At 37.5% G+C, this 20,855-nt stretch overlaps 1 protein-coding gene across 4 annotated transcripts in view; it reads left to right on the forward strand.

Moving 5' to 3' along the window:
* Window positions 1-75: 75 nt before the first annotated feature.
* The window catches only part of TRAPPC11 (trafficking protein particle complex subunit 11), a 46,396-nt gene continuing 25,616 nt past the window's right edge, over window positions 76-20,855 (forward strand). The window contains exons 1-18 of one of the 4 annotated variants that reach the window (XM_081807383.1): window positions 77-225; window positions 2,429-2,653; window positions 4,888-5,057; window positions 5,907-5,977; window positions 6,999-7,113; window positions 10,415-10,514; window positions 10,876-10,949; window positions 12,493-12,589; window positions 14,185-14,318; window positions 14,975-15,122; window positions 17,019-17,112; window positions 18,101-18,180; window positions 18,291-18,369; window positions 18,452-18,506; window positions 18,852-18,997; window positions 19,447-19,508; window positions 19,581-19,743; window positions 20,348-20,478. In XM_081807383.1, coding sequence (XP_081663509.1) covers window positions 2,450-2,653; window positions 4,888-5,057; window positions 5,907-5,977; window positions 6,999-7,113; window positions 10,415-10,514; window positions 10,876-10,949; window positions 12,493-12,589; window positions 14,185-14,318; window positions 14,975-15,122; window positions 17,019-17,112; window positions 18,101-18,180; window positions 18,291-18,369; window positions 18,452-18,506; window positions 18,852-18,997; window positions 19,447-19,508; window positions 19,581-19,743; window positions 20,348-20,478 — 1,923 coding nt within the window. In that variant the 5' untranslated portion in view covers window positions 77-225; window positions 2,429-2,449. Of the gene's footprint in view, window positions 226-2,428; window positions 2,654-4,887; window positions 5,058-5,906; window positions 5,978-6,998; window positions 7,114-10,414; window positions 10,515-10,875; window positions 10,950-12,492; window positions 12,590-14,184; window positions 14,319-14,974; window positions 15,123-17,018; window positions 17,113-18,100; window positions 18,181-18,290; window positions 18,370-18,451; window positions 18,507-18,851; window positions 18,998-19,446; window positions 19,509-19,580; window positions 19,744-20,347; window positions 20,479-20,855 lie in introns of all 4 variants that reach the window. The other 3 variants (XM_031036150.2, XM_006740848.3, XM_081807396.1) reach the window with 3 other exon arrangements.

Here is a 20,855-nt window from a genome sequence, read left to right on the forward strand (position 1 = left end):
TCGGGACAGCGGTTGGTGTAGAGCGCTGTCACTCAGGTGCCCAAAGTGCTTCCTGTGCCTGCGCCGGCGAGTACCGGGAAGTCTCGCTTGCGGGCACCGGGCTCTGGGGCGGTGGCGGTAGGGACGGCCCCCGGCGTTCTGTGACACCCTACCTGCTTCCCCGCGCCGTCCCCCGGCTTGCGGCGACCGGCCACAGCTGCAGCGGGCCCGGGGCGTGCGGCCTGGGTGAGTCCGGCCCCGGAGACCCGCGGGGCCAGGCGAGGCCGCCGAGGGAGAGAGCTAGCTCTGAACAGTGCTGGTTTTGAGGGGGAGGGGGCTGCGTTTTCCTTCGGCGTCTGCGGGTGCAGTCCTGGCATTTCTCTTCCAGCCCCTAGGGCCTTCAGGTTTAAAGGGGAGGGAGAGGAGAGGGGGAAGATAGCGTCTGCCTTGAGGGCTGCGGCGTTATTTCTCCCTTTTCCTCATTGGATCTCCCTGGGCAGAATGCTGAGACCCTGGGGATGGTGTCTTTCTAAGTTAAGTGGGTGCTTCGCGTTCTCACCATCTGTTCCCCACCCCCGCTCCATCCCGGCCCCAAATTGTCATTCCCCTTAGAATCGTCTTGTAGTCCTTAGTAGCCTTGTGTACTACACCCTGAACCTGCATGAATTAAAAAATAGTGACCACATTGTGTTTTTTAACCTGCCACTTTGATTAGGTCGCCTTTCTTTGCAGTATGTTACCTTTTCAAGAACCTTCCTTAGTAATTTCCACGCCAGCTTCCAGAGTACTTCCCCTTGCGTTACATGATCTCCCTTCCAGCGTGTTCACTTATGACTTTTGCACCTCCTTGCATGTCATACTTTGTTAGTTGCTTCATTGGCTTCTAGGAGATCTGGAAATTTCTACAGACTGTCATTAAGATCCACACAACCTCTGCACCTGTCCTTTGCCGGTGTGTTTCCCATTCCCATCCCTTTGCTGTAGAATAAGCAGTACTGTCTCAGGTGCCAAAAGCTTTTAATAGTATGTGGCAAGAATTTCTGATACAGTTTTCATACGTTAATTTTTGGGGACAGAATAACAATAATTTAAGCTGGGCTGTCCATTATGATAGCCAGTAGCCATATGTGGCTGTTGAGCGTGTGAAATTGGCTAGCCTGAATTGAGATGTGCTGTGAGTGTACAATGCACATCAGATAATGAAGACTTGATACAGAAAAGTGAAATATCTCAGTAACTTATATTTGTGTCGAAGTATTAACATTTTGGACATATTGGTTAAATAGAATATTAAAATTCCACCTGTTTTTAATTTTTAATATGACTAGAAAATTTTAAATTATGTGGCTCATATTATATTTCTTTTGGACAGCACTGTGATTTAAAGCTTTGTAAGTCATTTTTAGATCCCTTATTTCCACTCCATATTCAAAGACCACAGCTAATTCTCATGAGCCTCTGGGGTTTTTAAATGAAGAAATGGACCTTTAGGGCTCTAATCTAGATTCTTTGGTATAAAGCAAAGGCCCCTGTATAATGTGTTTTGACCATCTCTTCTTAATTTTCAACCCCAAATTCCCTAGAACTAGAGTTTTTCTTTCTCTGAACTGGTGATCCTTTGCCCTCATAGCTTAATCCTGTCTGGAAAATATCTGCTTAAATAATTCTAAAACTTCTATGTCTTATAGAAATTTATCATTTCTGGTAAGCTTTCCAAATCATTTATTCAATACCCATTATTCTTTTGGTACTTAAGTGTGAGAAGCCTAATGGTCTTTTTTAAATTAACTTTTCAGCTAAAAATATTTGGTTATCAAGTAGTGGTACAGTGCTTTTCACTTTTCACAAAAATTGCATTTGAGGTCTGTAAGATATACTGGTGAAGATCACCTTTGAAAAGGAACTCTTGATACATGATTTTGGAAATGAGAAATGGTCTTTAAAATATAATGGCAGTTTTCTTTGGAATAAACACAGTTTTATATAATTGCTTTTCTATAATTAGTGTGTGGTAGGATTTATTATAGATTGATTGTCAGCTGAAGGACACAGTGGAAACTACCTCCTAGACATTTTCATTGTTAGTTTATCTCTTCTAGATTTTCCTTTAAATAATACACTTTACATTAATTATGGAGAAGTGAGAAATCATAGCTATTTAAATAAGTAGTATATTATTTTAATAATTTCCCAGGAATTCAGAAATTAGATGTTAGCAATTACGAAGAAATTAGATAGTTGTATTTATTATATGTAAGTCAGCAGTTATTTTTCTTTATGTCAGAAATGAGTCATGAGACCTATTTTAATTTGATCACCTTCCTGCAGACACTCGAAAAGATTCAGTCTCTTGCCTTTTTGTAATGTTTTATAAATGGTGGAGGCTCATAGATGAGATATGGATATGGGCTTTTAAGACATTTTGAATGTATTTACATTTGTATTTCAGATTTTTCCTGACACCTTGAACATGAGCCCCACACAGTGGGACTTCCCTGTGGAATTATGTTGTCGGCCTATGGCTTTTGTTACCCTTACGGGCCTGGATGTAGTTTATAATGCTGTCCATCGAGCTGTCTGGGACGCTTTCTGTGCCAATCGGAGGGCTGATCGGGTACCAATATCTTTCAAGGTGCTCCCAGGTGACCATGAGTATCCCAAATGTAGGCCTAAGGTAATAACATGATTGCATGGGGCCTTTTCCTTCTCTCCCTCTCTTCCTCTTTATGCGTGTATACCTTTTTTGTTCCTAATGTCTGTGCTGGAAAACCCCTGAGTTTATCAAAGCCATGGTTATAGTGATGCTTTAAGAAAACCCAAGACTTTTTCATGTATGTAATACACTATAGGTATGTTTAATGATAGCTATTTTTTTTTTAACCCCAGAGGAATAATTACTTTATAATTATTAAGCTTTCTATCCTGGGTTTTCTTTTTTTGCATTTGCTTAAAGCCCTCTCTAAAAGGAAGTCTCAGGGCGCCTGGGTGGCTCAGTTGTTAAGCATCTGCGTTTGGCTCAGGTCATGATCCCAGGGTGCTGGGATCGAGCCCCGCATCGGGCTCCCTGTTGGGCGGGAAGCCTGCTTCTCCCTCTGCCACTCCCCCCACTTGTGTTCCCTCTCTTGCTGTGTCTCTCTCTGTCAAATAAATAAATAAAAGAAAAAAGAAGTAAAGGGAAGGTCTCACATTCCCCATTTATCATTACCCAGTATCATTATAGAATCCAGGGTCTTTGCAGTTTGGTTCAATTTCCCACATACCTTTTGAGCACTTGCTTTTTTGGGTTAGGTACTAGGAAGTATGCAATAGGCTGGTGATAGAAATTTAAATAAGACAAGCTCTCTGTCCCTGGGGAGTTGTACATAAACTAAAACAGTTTATTTAGTGTGGAGGGAGGAAAGTTCAAAACTGACTTTTAGGTTGAACATAGAAGAGACGGATTTACCTACAAAAATCAGAGAATGATGTTAATAATAGCAGCTAATAAATAAAAAGTGCTTACTTTGCTTTTTAAAGAAAATCATGTATATTGATTTGTTGTTTATCATAATCTTATGAGTTGGTCTGAAAGTCGGTTAACAAGACACACTGATCAGAATAGGCCACCTGCTCTTTTTTTTTATTTTATTTTTATTTTTTGCCCTGGAGCAATGTTTCTGACAGACCGGTCTTTGGACCAAGGATATCATCATCACTGGTGATGTTTATGAAAAATGTAAACGCAAGGCCTTCTCAGTGAAACTCTGGAAGGGTAGGACCTGTGGATTTGGTGGCTGGCTGATCCTTCTGCTCATGTGGGGCAGACCAGTAGAGATGTGGTTTCATATCCCTGGTTGTCAAAGCTGCATGCTCTCTCTGGAACTGTGCAAGGGAGAGTACCCTGGCCGTTACGTGTTTGTTCTTAGTGTGGAGGTTGTGTCTAGGAGGTCCAGTGCCCAGCACAGCCCTCCGCCTTTTGTCCTGGATCCATTCTGCAGCGCGGGAGCTCTTCATGTGCCCATTCCTTATTCTTTCCTGAGTCCCTGAGTTTTTTGTGTCTGATTGCCTTACCGTCCTTATTGTCTTTCCTCACTTGAAGAGACTGTTGGGAGTAGTCTGAGTTGGGACCGGCGCTTTGGAAGCGATTTGAGGTTTCAGCAAGTTTCTTCAGGGCTAACATTCACACCAACCCCTGTCCCTCCCACGGTGTGGCACTTAGCCACTTAGTGCTGACCCCCGAGTGACTGCTACCGCACTTCTGTACTTAAGAGTTGTCCTTCATTTTTTTCCTCCATCCACAAGTAAGGTAAAATGCCATGGCAACGTGTCTTTGAAACAAATGAAGCCATATTGGGTTTTAGATCATATTTTATTTGAGCTGCTTTGACAAGAACGGAAACTGGAATGGTGAGGAATAGAATTCACCTGGAAAGGGGCTAATGATTTCCAGGATATTTGAGAGCCTGGACATTATTAGAAGTGCTTTGGCTTTGATTATTCTTTCCTTTTTCTTTTTAAAGATTTTATTCATTTGAGAGAGAGACAGAGAGAGCACAAGCAGGGGGAGAGGCAGAGGCAGAGGGAGAAGCAGGCTCCCTGCTGAGCTGGGAGCCTGACACAGGGCTCGATCCCAGGACCGGGGGATCATGACCTGAGCTGAAGGCAGACGCTTAACTGCTTAACCGACTGAGCCCCCCAGGCGCCCCCGGTTATTCTTTCAATGGAAACTGTAGCAGACTCACTGTTGTGATTCTGTCTCCAATACTTGTTAGCTCTTGTGTGATCTCTGTAGGCCTGAATTTCCTCATCTTAAAAATGTGTCGTGTGTATGTGGAATGAGATGAATGCACAGGAAGTGCGTCCCACTCAGTAACAGGTGGCTTCTGCTGTTACCAAATCAGTGTCTTCTGCTTTTGCCAATGTTCGCAGAGAACTTCCTATGAATGGTACATTCCTAAGGGGATCTTGAAGACTGGCTGGATGAATAAACATCTGAATCTGGTGCCGGCCCTGGTGGTTGTGTTCTATGAACTGGACTGGGATGAGCCCCAGTGGAAAGAAAAGCAGTCCGAGTGCGCTACCAGAGTGGAAATCGTCAGGTACAGTCTTCTCCGTGTATCGGATGGACCACGGGAGGTTGTACAATTTCCCGACGTTTATTCAAGGCAGCCAAGTGCTGTTGAGACTGCAGCGCTCATTCGGGGATTGCCGACCTCCAGTGACACTTGTCTGGTTCCCGACAGGTAGCTTAACGTGAATGCTTAACTTCTACAGTGCTAAGGTGTGTGAAGAAATGTAGAAGACACATTAGTCTGAATTTCCAAATGGTTTTTTTCCTTGCCTTTATAAATTGGGGGAGAAGTATAGTAATTTGCTATTTAGTCTCATAAGACACTTGTTTTATCACCATTCCGGTTGCAAAATAATTCTTTTGGATGACCAGTATGTAACGTATCACCATCAAGAAATAAGTTGCCCTATAACTTCTACATGAAATTATATATTTAAAGCAGATTTTTGTCAGGATTAGAAGCTTGATATGAGAGTATACTTTTAAAACTGAAATCACTGTAGCATACAAGTTTCTTTGGATGCAGGAAGATTTCCTCTAATCTTGGGGGTTTTTAGTTGAAATTTTTCTTTCTTCAGTTGAATCATCAAACTTGTACTTTATGTAAATTCTTTTTTTTTCTTTTAAAGATTTTATTCATCTGTTAGCACGAGCGGAGGTGGGGGGGACAGAGGGAGAGGGAGAAGCTGACTCCCCACAGAGCAGGGAGCCCAACGTGGGGCTCAATCACAAGACCCCGATATCATGACCTGAGCTAAAGGCAGGTGCTTAACTCACTCGGCCACCCAGGTGCCCCTGTGTAGAGTCTTGAATACATTTTTTAAAAGTCAAAACAGTTTAGGTATATTTAATTAATTTTATTATTTTTCCATTGCAGGCAAAGTTTGCAAGGGAGAAACACAAAAGTTGCAGTGGTTCTGATTCAGAAGAAAACTCCTTTGCCACCAGGTATCACAAGGTTAATTGATAATGAATTAATTGCTTTATACTTCTCATTCTTATTATCAGGAGGTATAGTTTTTGATGTTAAAATCTTTTATGCATTCAATTATAGGAAAGATGGTGTGTTCACTTTAAAAAGTACTGATAATGCATGAATAAGTGCCTATCGTAAAAAATAAAGTGCTAAAATTAAAATATTAATAAAAATTAATATTAAAATACTCTTCCCCCCCAGTTCCACTTACCTCACTATATAGGCATACATCAATTGACAAAACATTTCATCACTTGATTTTTTTTTTTTTTTTTTAATTCATGAGAGACAGAGAGAGAGGCAGAGGGAGAAGCAGGCTCCCAAGGAGCAGGGAGCCCGATGCGGGGCTCGATCCCAGGACCCTGGCATCATGACCTGAGCGAGCCAAAGGCAGACGCTTAACCATCTGAGCCACCCAGGCGCCCCTCATCACTTGATTTTTTAAAAAAGAATGTTATTTACTTATCTGAAGTCAGTTTGAAATGCTTTCTGTGATTTTTTTTTCTTAATTTGCTATAGGACAAAGAGAAGTGCAATAGGATTTCTAGTTTCTTATAAGAAAATGTCTTAGCTTCAAATGCTTATTTCTCCTACATTCTAAGACTTTGAGAGGCCAAAATGTTTTTTTTTTCTCTTTAGAAACTAGTGGGATCCGAGTTTTAGAAACCACTGGATTATTGCTTCTGTTTTTAGTTACAGTTTTGAAACAGTTATGTGGCATATCTGTTGGCATTACTTGGCCTGTCTATCTTGGCTCAGTAGAAAATTCCACAGGGTTTTCCTAACAGATACGTACTGTGGGACTTCTGAGAACTGCCCCCTCCCCCCCCCCACCAGACCCCTCAAGGATCCCAGGAGGCCTTCTGCTGACATGGTGAAAGGGGGTTTGGTTTTTCTTCCTAATTATATTGTTTAGATTTGGGGAACCATTCATTTAGAAAAATACATAAATCATTTTATTTCTCTCTGCACCTTTATGGGATTTGTCAACAGGAGAAGATGTTACCGCATCAGAAAGAGCCGCAGCTTTATGTAATGCCTGTGAACTCTCAGGAAAATCTTTGTTTGTACTGCCCCATACTGACCACCTGGTGGGTTATATTATAAGGTAAATAAAGATCTTAAACATTTTTTTTCTTTAGATTATTCAGAGGCACTAGAAAATTGGTTGCTTAGACTCATTTAATTAAAAAAATACATGTTCATGGGAAAAAATTCAAAGGGTATAGAGACTAGGAGGTGAAAACACAAGGCCCCCTTTTCAGCTCCTTAACCTTCTCCAGTCCCTTATTGGAACCACTATAAATAATTTCTTAAGTTTCTGTCCAAATATTTCTTTTAATGTAAAAATGGATGTAATCATACAACACATGCTGAACTGCCACATAGCATTACCTCATTGACACCAAATATATATCTAAGTCAGCTTCCATTTTTAAAAAAAATATTTACCTGTTTTTCCATTGTATTTTTCAGTAAGCACCATATGTCCTTTCATGACCTGTTTGTCCTTTCATATGATAGTGTCTTCATTTCTGGCCTTCATTGCTTCATTTTCGATAGGGTGATGTATTATTTAAGTAATTTTTAAGAAGGGTCTGAGGCCGACCGTATCTTAAATATCTTTATAAAGCCCTTATATATGAAAGGCATCTGACTTGGGACACAACCATATCTCACAAAATATGTGACCACAGTCCCTTGTTTTTTAGCATTTAGTGTTGCAGAGAAGAAGTTTATTTTTTTTAAGATTTTATTCATTTATTCATTCATCCGAGAGAAAGAGAGAGTGAGAGCAGAGGGAGAGGGACAAGCAGACTCCATGCTGACTGTGGAGCCGGCCTTTGACCACCTCTTGAGGCCCTTGATTTTGCGCTGCATCATTTCCCCATTCATGGTGTGGCTTCCTGTCAGTGTGCTTTCCTTCCAGCTCCCCTTTCTGGGCTCTCTGGCTCAACTTTTAAGGCTGAGTTCATATGCAGCCTTCTTTTTAGCCATTGTCCTCCATCCAGTCCCTGAATCCAGTGATTCTTAACTGTGGTGACTTGGGCCTCCAGGGAGCACTGGGTAATGCCGGAGACATTTATCATGGCCGCCGTGGAGACGTCCTTCCCAATACTGGCATCTTTTGGGGAGAGTTCAGGGATGCTGCTCTCTATCCTTCCAGGCACAGGAAAGCCCCACACAACAAAGAAACACCCGTGGGGTTGACGTTGAGAAACCCTGCCTTAAGGTCCTCTTCAGCTAAGGGAAGCAGGAATTGTGGCTTCTGCCCTTCCTGGGAATAATGCCACATTTAAATAAGGAGTACAGTGTCAAAATGGCTGATGTAAAAAGCAAGTGCTCTGGACCTAGGACCTCCAAACTCTGGATGTGAGCACCAGGGGTGAGACAGTCCACAGGAGATGAGGGAAGACAGTATTAGACCCTTTCTTCCTATTTGCGTTTTATCTTAAGAGAGAGGGTAAAGCTGAATATCAGTAAATCTTCACATTCAGTGTCTGACCTCGGGGGGAATTAGCAGAGTTGCTGGTGGCACCCTCACTCATTCGTGTGCTTTCAGAACATTTTGATGTATTTAGTTTACAGGCTACAAGACGTCAGTGATTTAGTTAATTTTTCTTTAAGTATCAAAGCAATAGAATGTGTATAAAACTTCTGTGTGTTGTGTTGAGTGATTGTGAGAATCTTTTGTGCTTTAGAGGTTCACTGATCATTTTGAGTCAAAATACTTTTAAAAGAATTGTCAAATTTGTGATGAGTTAAGGATTTTTCTTTTTTAAAAATCTGTGTTCCAAATCCCCAGACCTTTCTTCTTAGGGCAATAGACTATCAGTGTCGTGCTAACCAGCAGATTTTTTTTTTTTTTAGTATCATATTTTGCCTTTCAGAACAAAGGTCACCCATTTATAAAACTTTATAGTTCAGCTTAGGTTAATATATTCTTTCAAACAGTGTATGGTTCAAAGTTAGCACCTAATTTTAATTATTTTCATGTTTTAACATTTTAAAAACTGTAGTTTTAAAAATAGAAAATCTTGGGGCACCTGGGTGGCTCAGTCGGTTGAGTGTCTATCTTCGGCTCAGGTGTCCTGGGATCGAGCCCCATGTCGGGCTCCCTGCTCAGCAGGAGTCTGTTTCTCCCACTCCTTCTCCCTCTGCCCCCGCTCCTGTGCTCTCTCTCTGTCTGTCTCTCACTCTCTCAAATAAATAAATAAAATCTTAAAAAAAATAAAAATAGAAAATCTTACCTTAGGAAGTATATCAAATATTTAAAGTTTTTGGCTTATCCATTTTTTTTTAAGATTTTATTTATTTATTTCACAGAGAGAGACACAGTGAGAGAGGGAACACAAGCAGGGGGAGTGGGAGAGGGAGAAGCAGGCCTCCCGCCGAGCAGGGAGCCCAATGTGGGGCTCGATCCCAGGACTCTGGGATCATGACCTGAGCCGAAGGCAGACGCTTAACGACTGAGCCACCCAGGTGCCCCTCCATTTTATTTCTTAGCATTTCCTTAGATATGTCTAAACTCTTTGAATATAGTTTCAAAATTCTGTTTTATTCTGAGGAGGAAAAACCTTGAAGTCCAGCCTTATCTAACTATGAATTTAGCTTTCTTTCATGCCCCAGGCAGATATTTGTAATACATACTTATTTTCACAAAAGGAGCTTTGAGTTGTCTATCTATCTGTGGTCAAATTTTCTTTGTTCCTATGTTATCTCAAAGTTAGGGAGTGAAGCAGGATTTGAATCCTATAAATGCTACTTTCCTCTCACTTGCCAGTATTTTTTTTTTTTTAAAGATTTTATTTATTTCCTTGATAGAGAGAGAGCACAAGTGGTGGGGGGGCGGTGGGAGAGGGAGAAGCAGACTCCCTGCTGAGCAGGGAGCCAGACACGGGGCTCGATCCCAGGATCCTGGGATCATGACCTGAACTGAAGGCAGATGCTTAACCATCTGAGTTACTCAGGCGCCCCTCATTTGCTAGTTTTTATTTTTGGTGCTTTTTCCATTAGCTTTCTTATCCTCTAACCTTAAATATTAATAGCACAAAAAATAGTCAAATTAAGTGAATATTGGAAATCTTTTTCTTTCACACTTCTTATAAAATGAAAGGGGTGGAAGTAATCTTAGAGAACACCTAATGTCTACAAATTACAAAAAAGTTATTTTTATTAGTTATTTCTTAGACTGTAAATAAATCAAAATGGCTTTTGGGGTCTTATCTAGTACATTTTTTATTTAGAAATTTAGTATATTTTGCTTTACTTTTTGTCTTTACCATGAAGTAAGCTAGACATCATCTCTGTCAGGATTTTACTTCCAGGTCTTACAAAGGTGATTCTTGAGAACAGTTTGGTTTAAAATAACTTTAGTGTTTGAATGTTGATTTTTTTTTTTTAAACAGATTAGAAAATGCCTTTTATGAACATGCACAGACTTATTACTACACTGAGATCAGAAGAGTGAAATCTCATAAAGAATTTTTGAATAAAACAACACACCAGGTAAATTATTTTTCCTAAAGAAGGAAATAATAGAAGCATTCTAAGAGCAGATTATTATCATTGGTTATTTTCAAAGAGATTATTAAATATCTGTAATGCTTTGATGTTTTTAATTGGCTTCTATGCTTTTGAAGTTTTTTTTTTTAAGCTTTTTAAAAACTAGTTTGTTTCTCTACTTTTTGCCCTTAAAGTTCTTCTAGATTTTTTAGCTTCCTTAGCAATGCTTGTTGGAATAATTCTTGGTCTTTAATTTTGAGTGTTTTCCTTCGTACTTTGATGTCTCCTCTTAATGTTATCCTAATTTTTACATTTTAAGAGAATGTGTGTAATAATGATAACTTTTTTCTATTCTTTTTTTCAGCTTTTATTTGTTAGACATCAGTTCAAAATAGCTTTCTTCAGTGAATTGAAACAAGATACACAAAATGCTCTGAAGTAAGTTTTTAACAGTTGTCAAACTAAATTTTTCTTACTTTTGTGTTAACAGTAACATATTAAAGGCAACTTCTGAATCTCAACCAAACTTTAATTTTAAAATGCTTATGTTGGTTAGACTCAGGTATGTAATATTTAATTTGTTTAGAGATGAATGGAATATAATATTTTTGAGATTTAAAAAAATTTTTCATTTTATCAGAAGTAAATTTCATAGTCATAAAGTTTTCTGGTCTAATTTAATTAAATTTCATGATCTAAAGAAACATATTAAAATTCTTCTCATCCTGTTGACTATTTGTATATTCAGTGAAATTTTTGTGTTGACTGATTTCCATAGTTAAGTGTATATTAAACATTATCTTGTCTAATGGTATGAATTTCTTAATCTGCATAGAGCATTTATTTAATTCAATTATGATTTTATTTTTAATTAAAAAAAATTTGTTTAAATTTATAATAGCGCTCAGCCTCATTTTTACTACGAAGGCTCTGCTTAGAAGCTTTGAAGAGTAGTTGTATGTGTGTTGGCAGTGGTCACGCATTTTATTCCTTTGCTTTTACTTACGAGCACAATTTAATTAAACATTTTTTTCTAGCTTTCACTCAATTTTTTGAAGATTGACAGTGGCAGTAAAAGATAGAGATAAAAAAACAGCGGTCTATCCTAAAACTGAAGAGAGGCTAAGCGTACAGGGCAGAAAAATAAGAAAAAAAAATAAAAATAAATCTGTTGTTCAGAGGAATATTGCAGAAACGTCTTCCTCTTTTGTTATCGTGGAGGTGGTGAACACCAGATTATGTTCTCTCAATCTCAGTGACTCCATGTGATTATAACTGGCTTTAACATAGTTCGTTCCTTACCCATGGTATTAGTTAAAAACCTTCACTTCTAGTTCTGCTCAAAAATAATTCTGGAAAGAAAAATTTTACCTGAGGAAGTTGGGAGCAAGGAGTTATCTTTGGAGGAGACTGAGATTTCCTCATTGCCTTCCCTCCTCAGGGTAGGCCTCCTTCTAGCAGGCTCTCCTTTCCCACCCCACTCCCCCGTCTCCAGCCCATGCCAGAGATCAGCAGTGTCCTCTGAACTTGCAGGGGTACTGGACCTTAAAAGCCGTTGACCTGTGCTCGGTCTTGATAGCACCTTCTTCGCTAATACAATTTCTGTTTGTTGGAGAAGCTCATAATGGTGCTTTTAAAAAAGCTTTTTTTTTTAGACAGAATGCTAACTTTTTAACGTAATTCTGGACAATTGTCCACTTCCATTTTCAACTTATTTTCTGTCTGTTATCGGCAGATGTTAGCCACAGAACAACGTACGTGTGATGGTTCTGTTCTCAGTGAAACGTCATTGATTCCTCCCACATATTATTAATCAATAGATCATTTCTCAGGAAATCAGAGATCGAAGTGTGTAAGTTACTCCTGAGCTGTTGAGTGCTGAGAAATGTTGACTAAATATTGTCTCTTATTTCTAATAATTTGTTCTGGGGAATCTTTTCTTAAAATTAATAATTAACCATGTTCCACATGTTTATATTAGGAATTATAGGACCGCCTATAATCTTGTACATGAATTGCGAGCCCATGAAACTAATATTCTGGAAATAAAGACTATGGCAGGATTTATAAACTACAAGGTAATGGTTCTACTTCAAATAAAGGAAACTCATCTTTAAATATTAGATTATCTTTTTAAAATTGAAAACCAAAGTTAGTTACTTGCTCTGAAAAATATTTGATTAATTATGTTCTCCTCCTTTATATCCCTTATTTCAAATAGCACCCTGGTTCTTAGCAGCCTAATTGTAATGCTTCGTTTTGAGTTCATGGGTCTCAGAGTTCTCTCTTAGAGCAGTTTTACTTTTGTAAAACTCCTTTAGGAGGGTCTTCTGTTTTTAAGTGGGAGCAGGAGAGAGTGAGAAGAAAGCTGCTTGTGTTACTGAATTTTATAAGATGCAACAAATCAGAACAGTGCAGGCCTTCATTGGTTTAATGGCACCATCATGCAAAATGTGTAGCTGATCACCTGAGAGGAAACTTTCATACCTGTTAGTTAAGCATTTGAAGATTGTACATGGTAGAAATAGATGCCCCCAGAAGGCAGGTGGGGCTTTTTGTTTTGCTTTTAATCTTTCCACACTCATCTTTTAAAGATGGCTGGCACTGGGATGGTGGCCTGAGGGCACATAGACACGGGGATTCACTGTGTAAACGTAAATAGGTACAACATCTGTAGAGAATATTTTTGTGATGACCGTACACATTTAGAGTGGGTGTTCCCTTTGATCTGGCAATTCCATTTCAGGAAATTTATCTGATACATGTGCCAAGACTTGCAAATCACATACATACGGATATTTATTGCATCTTGTAATAGGAGAGGATTGGGAACAACCCAGCAATAAGTGACTGGTTAATATAAAGTATAACCCCAGACAATGGAATATTCTACAACCATTAAGAATGAGACAGCTCTACTTATTGATATGGAATATTAGGTGAAAAAGTAAGGTACAAAACAGCATATTTAGTGTGATGCTCTTTGTTTAAAAAGTATAGTTGATCTATAAATGCACATACACTTGTCCGTGCATAGACTGTATCATGGAACATGCTGGGAGCTGGTTGCCTCTGGAACAGGAAATTGGGATGGATGAGAGACTTAACTTTTCATGTATTCCTTGTACCTAAAATATAAAACTGATGATAGCATATGGATATAAATTTAGGCTTCGTTTCTTCTGTTTGTCCTTTTACTTACGTAGATGTAGATGATTACTGTTTTTGAGATAGCATTCCAGATAAAAAGTTTTCAAGAATGATATGGAGGCCACTATGCTGTAATGGTGGTACAGAAAATCTTTAGCTTTCTGCCAATTCTAAAACAACATTAATCTGTCCTGGAGGAAGTAGTATTTTATTTTCGTCCATCCTTACATTCTTCATTGGGTATAATTTTTTGTATTCTATTCTATACTTTGAATAAGCTTTTCTAGGTATACAGTAGACTCAGTACAGATATGGATAAATTTATTTCCTTTATCCAGGGGATATAACCGCTGATTTTAGCATAGCCATTATAGTAGAGAAAATCCATCCTATTACCAAGAATTTAAGAGAGGAAATGTCATAGTCTTTTTAAAGTTAGTCTCACATTTTACATATTTTTAAATGAATATGCCTTTTGACTCTCTTTTCTTCTTTATTTTGGGGTTGATTTTACATTTTGCAGATCTGTAGGCTGTGTTTTCAGCACAACACCCCATTGGATGCAATTGCTCAGTTCCGAAAACACATTGACTTGTGTAAGAAAAAAATCGGAAGTGCAGAGTTATCTTTTGAGCATGCTGCATGGATGTCTAAACAGTATGTTTTAAATTATACTTCTAGAATTTTTTTTCTTAAGTACTTGGGGTTTGGAGGAATGGAATTAGCATGGACTTTGGCTCTCAATTGAGCTAAGCTTTTTGTCAGTAAGTAGGCTTTTAGAGATCTAGCTAGCATAGGGTGTGTTTCCAGCAATGCTAGATATTGATTCATAGAGTTCCTTAATGGAAATCACTTAATTCATGGTACCATCTCTTTTATTCAGCGTGTATTTATGGAGTTTCCTCCATGTGCCTAGGTACTGAGAATATAGCCAGGAATAAAACAAAATCCCTGCTGGCATGGTACTTGCTATTCAAGACTGATGTTTAAAAATTCTAAAATGAAATTGTTTCCAGAAGCATGGATGTATTTGAGGAGTGGGAACTGTGTTGACATACACTTTGATGGTGTATTTGTAACGCTTTGTCAGTACAGAAGAGTCGACTTCAATGCAGAAGTTATCTGTAACCCGTGATTAGTGTGTGTAGTATTTACCAAGAAACCCAACAATTTACAGTTCATCAGTAGCATTATTTTAACACAGTCTGCTGAGGTTATGTTTCCAGGATGAATAATTATTAGAAGTAAGCTTCTTTTTCTTTCCTTTTTCTTTTTCAACCTTTTTTTATTTCTTGATTTTTTTTTTCTTTAAGATTCCAGGCCTTTGGAGATTTATTTGATGAAGCTATTAAGTTAGGGTTGACAGCTATTCAGACTCAGAATCCTGGTTTCTATTACCAGCAGGCAGCATACTATGCCCAGGAGCGGAAGCAGCTTGCAAAAACCCTCTGTAGCCATGACGTAAGTTACCGACTCCAGTATTATCTGGTGCTTAGGAAATGTATTAATCTTCTCTCAAAAGAAGATCAGACTAATTAATGTTCATAATTTTTTTCCAAGCCTTTGAATAGAATCAGTTTTTATCTTCTGTATTTTCAGGAGTTACGGTTATTTTCAGTTTTAGCCTGAGTACTGCATTTCCACCTGTGGATTAAGCAGAAGTTTTTCTGTGAAGAACTGACTTATGATTGGCAATAAGACAAGGGCAAATTACTTTAAAATAAAAGTCACAGTTTAGTCTGAGCCATGCTGTTAATCCTGTTGATCACTGCCATAGGAGTTTGAAGGACTTTGGAGGAATATGCTTTCTTTTGACCCACCAGAGAGGATAACTTCGGACTTCTTTTTCTTCCTGGGGTTTTCCTCTGTGGAAAATTCTTAAGGATCTGTTCGAGGCATAATGTTAATTGCAGTTTCTTAACTTGACATTTCATTTTGCCTTCCTCGTGGGTGATTATAGTTAGATACCAGTTTCCCCATAAGCACCTTTAAAATTTAAAGAACGTGGTATGTATATGTATAAATACATTTACATTTGTACAGTTCTGTCAGTTTATTTTCCTTTAAAATCTGCAGTTTTCTTCTCTGAAGACAGGTGAACATTATCAACAGTGCTACTTGAAAAACGGTTCCAAAAACAGTTTGCATGTTAGTACTTAAAAGGTTGGATTTTTTTTTCCTTAAATCATGATATAACTACACTGTTTTCTACCACGTTACTTGTGTATGATTTATAACTTCATTGCATGTTTTGTATTTAAAAATTAAGCATATTAAAATTTGAGCACAGTATTTTAAAAGGTGATTAAAACTATGTTTTATAAGAATATAAGGAAATGGGATTAACAAATATCCTTAGTTGGAGTGTAAAATAATATTTCTGTCAAATAATAATTTGAGAAGCCTCAAAATCATGCATATCTTTGGACCCAGAATTCTGTTTTCAGGAAGTCTCAGGCAGATAAGAGATCCTAAGGGAGAAGTATTAAGATTTACTTATAAAGTTCTTAAGGCAGACTTATTAATCGTAAAGTAAAAAATAAATAACACGATGAACAACATAGGGAATTTGTTAAAATGTGGGACAGCAGGCAGCCATGACAAATAATGTTTCAGAAGAATATTTAATGATGTGAAATTTACAGAATATATTTAAATGAAAAAAGCAGGTTGAAAAATTATTCTGATTGGCAACAAATATTTGCATAGAAAATCTGGAAGCCTAATGTATACACTGTTAATAGTGGTAATAGATTTATAGGTGATTTAAATTTTTGTCCTTTTCCTTTTGGATGTTTTCTGTATTTCTCAACAATGTACTTGCATTATATTTTGGTTTCAGATGGAAAAATGATGAGAAAGAAAAATAAAGCAGTGTAAATTTATAAATTCTGGTGCCAAAAATATCCCTCCCCAACGAATACCAGGACTTAATACACAAGTGATAAAGAAGGAAAATAGTGTCTTCTTTTTAAAACTCCTTATCACATTATTTTCATTTGCACAAAAAGCACTTACACATTTGGAATAAACATCAAACATAATTGTCAACATTTTTACTGGTTTATTATAGCAAAGATGAAAAGAAAATTAAGGCGTTAGTTACTATGAAATCATTTGTCAGAATCAGGTTGATTTATTCAGTTTAATTTTTGTGAAACTGCCTAGGTATTAAATGGAACTTTTTTTCATGTTTGTGAAAATTTAATGTACGTTAAAATGTTCACAACTTTGATATCTGGACATATGTTTAGTATGTGTATTTATGAAAATATTTTTATTCTGTCAAAGTTTGAAGGTGAGTTGGTTTGTGATAGGTTCATAAACTCTTATTTAGGGCTATGTTTTATTTTACAGGCTTCTGTAACATACCCCAATCCTGATCCATTAGAAACACAAACAGGCGTTCTTGACTTTTATGGACAAAGATCATGGCGACAAGGAATACTAAGTAAATAATTTTTCCCTCCTCCCTTTTCTCTCAACCTCAGAAGGCACAGATTGCTATCACAGTTTTTCCATTGGCTACATAGGCTGTAACAAATTATGTTGAGGTAAAAATGTGTGTTTTTTAAACATCTTTTTATTTTTTAATTAATTAATTAATTTTAATTTTTTTTTTTTTTAAGATTTTATTTATTTGACAGAGAGAGACACAGCGAGAGAGGGAACACAAGCAGGGGGAGTGGGAGAAGGAGAAGCAGGCTTCCCGCGGAGCAGGGAGCCTGATGTGAGGCTCGATCCCAGGACCCCGGGATCATGACCTGAGCCGAAGGCAGACACTTAACGACTGAACCACCCAGGCACCACTAAACATCTTTTTAAAGATTCCGCAGTTGTTTAGTTTTTAGGATGTTTTGTTTGTATCACTACATCTTAGAATAACTTGTAATTAAACATGAGTGTGATTAAAACATTTGGACATCTCTTGTCTTAAATGACACAATTAACCAACCACTTTGGTCTATTTAAATATTTTAATTCTGGTTAACTTTGACAATTTATTATGTTAGATCTTTTAAAACAGTATTAACTTGTATCACCTTAGAAATTTCTCTACATCTTTTTTGGGTTTGATAAACACTTAATTTCAGCAATTTCTGTGACAATCAAACCTTAATTGTTAAGAAATTATTTACTTTAATTTCCAGAAAGTATATTCTATATTGAGAATGAGGTTGGTATTATTCTTCAGGTGGTTGATGCCACTAGGCAAGAGAATGCTGAGTTCAATAATGTTCTCTTCAGAACAGAGATCACAGAGAAGTTGCCATGCCAATAAAGCAGTCTCTTAGAATCTTTAAAATTCTAGAATGTTTAAGAATCTGAAATACATTATATTTAAGTAAAGGATTCAAGGAGTGTACACATCCAATGTTCATGTGAAGGATTTATGTTAAATGAGCTATCTAAAATGGGTTGTGTCTTATCTTACACAGGTTTTGATCTTTCTGATCCTGAAAAAGAGAAGGTGGGAATTCTTGCCATTCAGCTGAAGGAGAGAAGTGTTGTTCACTCTGTAAGTTTGTTGTTGTTTTTTTCCCCCAATAGAAACTATTTTTTGCAGTATTCAAGGAATACCTGAGATTATTTTTATTGGAATGTTTCACACTTTCTCTCATCTAACAGGAAATAATAATAACTCTTCTGAGCAATGCTGTTGCACAATTTAAGAAGTATAAATGTCCAAGAATGAAAAGTCATCTAAGTATGTATTCATAATATGCCACAGTTTCATGCAACTTTGAATAATTTAGAATTATGTACATAAGATCTTTTTCCCTTTACAGTGGTTCAAATGGGAGAGGAGTATTACTATGCAAAGGATTATACCAAAGCTTTGAAGTGAGTCCTGTTCCCCATTTATTTTTATAAGTAATCTGATTATCTTACAGCAAAATGAGAATAGAAATGTGTTTTGAAGGATTTATTATTTCCATACTTATTTCTATTTCTATGAAACTCCATTTCTGCGGTATTTTTTTCAAGTACTCTCTGCTGGTACAGTCGTTCTCAAAGTCTTAGGAAACCACGTTTAGCTAAACGTGAAATTACCTGTTAAACTATTTCAGTAAGTGTTTCTGACGTGTATATAAAATGAGTCAAGCATGTTATCTCCTCCAAGAAGTCTTCAGGGCCTTTCTTGTGAAGCTGTTTGAGCGTGTCTGATGACATCTTGCCTTCCGTCAGGTTGCTGGATTACGTGATGTGTGATTATCGGAGTGAAGGATGGTGGACCCTGCTCACGTCCATATTGACTACAGCTCTGAAGTGCTCTTACCTCATGGCCCAATTAAAAGATTACATTACTTACTCCCTAGAACTCCTTGGAAGAGGTAACTTGGTGTTCTTTCAGTAAAATTCCGAATCTTTAAAATTATGTAGCATCTTTAAGCTTCTTAAAACTGAAAGAATAATTCTCGAGTCTTTGACCGTAATTTCACCCTGTGTAGATTGGTTTGCCAAGTGAAGGGACTCATACTTTCATGGAACTTACTATAGTCGAGGTGTCGTTATAGTTGAGAAGAACAAAATTTTTCTTCCTTCCTTTTTTTTTTTTTTTTTAAATATGTCATGAAATGATTTTTCCCATCAAGTTCAAATGCGAGTATCTAGAGCATTGGGGCTCACGTAGGAAGCTGTGTTGTTGTACGTTGTCTGGAATTGTGCTTAGCCGTCTTAGAAGAGGTATTTATTCTGTAGTATTTTAATACCTTCCGTGGGGGTAGTCACTTTACTGGCCCGTCTTACAGTGACAGTTTTTTTCCTACTTCCTTCATGTTAGCTTCAACTCTGAAAGATGACCAGAAATCTCGGATCGAAAAGAACCTCATAAACGTTCTGATGGTAAGTCGAGTTCTTTCTATAAAATGCACCCTGGGGATATCTAGACCTGCATCTATGTATTTTTATTACTAGCTGAAGGAACTGTACTCTGTGTTGGTGCAGAATGAGAGTCCTGATCCGGAACCCGACTGTGATGTCTTAGCCGTGAAAACGGCTCAGAAGCTGTGGTCGGACCGAGTCTCCCTGGCCGGCAGCAATGTCTTCACGATAGGGGTGCAGGACTTCGTGCCATTCGGTGGGTAGCCAACGCCTGTAGTGTTATTTCAGAGAAATCATCCTTTTTGCTACGAAATGAACAGACATGGAACCGTAAATACAAAAGTCAAAGAAAGAATGTTCAAAATATGTCATCCTGCAGATGAAATTGTGATTTTTTTTCTTTCTCCCCATTGACTTAGAAAGATTTTCAAAATTTTAAATCCTTAGCTTATGTATTAAAATTTACTTTGTTCGTTTGTAGTTTAAGTGTGATTTGAAATACATGTGAAAAGACTGTCTTTTAAAAAGCTTATTCTGTAATGCCTAGACAGGTATTTTGAAATAAGTTAAAAATAACAAAATGATTTTTTTCCCTTTAAACTCCTATGTTAGTTACGTTTCAGGAGCAACTGTGTTTTTAGAATTAAAGGTGGTTTTGAAGTTATACTTCTTGAAATTTGTTTTGTTTTTTTTTTTGAAAATGAGCTGCATTTATGTGTGTTGAAATGCTTTAAGGGCAGAATGCAGTAAGACTATCCAGGGTAGATGTTTCCTTCCTGAAGAGTGAGTGTGGATCAGAGAATCATGGGTGTGTGTCTTGAGGGTCCTGTAGTGTGTGACTCTCTTTGTTTTATTTCTAGTACAATGCAAAGCCAAGTTTCACGCCCCGAGTTTTCATGTTGATGTTCCTGTGCGGTTTGATATCTATCTGAAGGCTGACTGTCCACATCCCATTCGGTTTTCCAAGCTCTGTGTCAGCTTTAATAATCAGGTAACAGTACCTCTTATTGTGTTTTTACCATGTGTGTATCTTACTGTAGCTTGCATTAAATTAGATGAAATGAACTTAGTGAGTTCTAGGTCTTAAGGGTTGCATAGTAACAAATGGACTTCGGTAAAGTCTATTTGAAAATAAGTGGATCAACTTCTGTACTAGCCATTCAAGTTTTACACTTGTCCCTCTCTGTTTTGTTTTTATTCCATTCTATGAAATGTAGGAACTTTTATTTTTTGTAATATATGACTTGAATTTCAAATGAGGTCTATCAAATAAAATCTAATTTTCAGAATCATTTGTTTTACATTCTAACACTGGTATTAGTTTTTTTATGATAAAACTTAAATATTTGATGTTAAAGAAATTGAAGT

Source organism: Leptonychotes weddellii, chromosome 2, assembly GCF_054177405.1.
Source record: "Leptonychotes weddellii isolate Sample4059 chromosome 2, ASM5417740v2, whole genome shotgun sequence".
Classification (NCBI taxonomy): domain Eukaryota; kingdom Metazoa; phylum Chordata; class Mammalia; order Carnivora; family Phocidae; genus Leptonychotes; species Leptonychotes weddellii.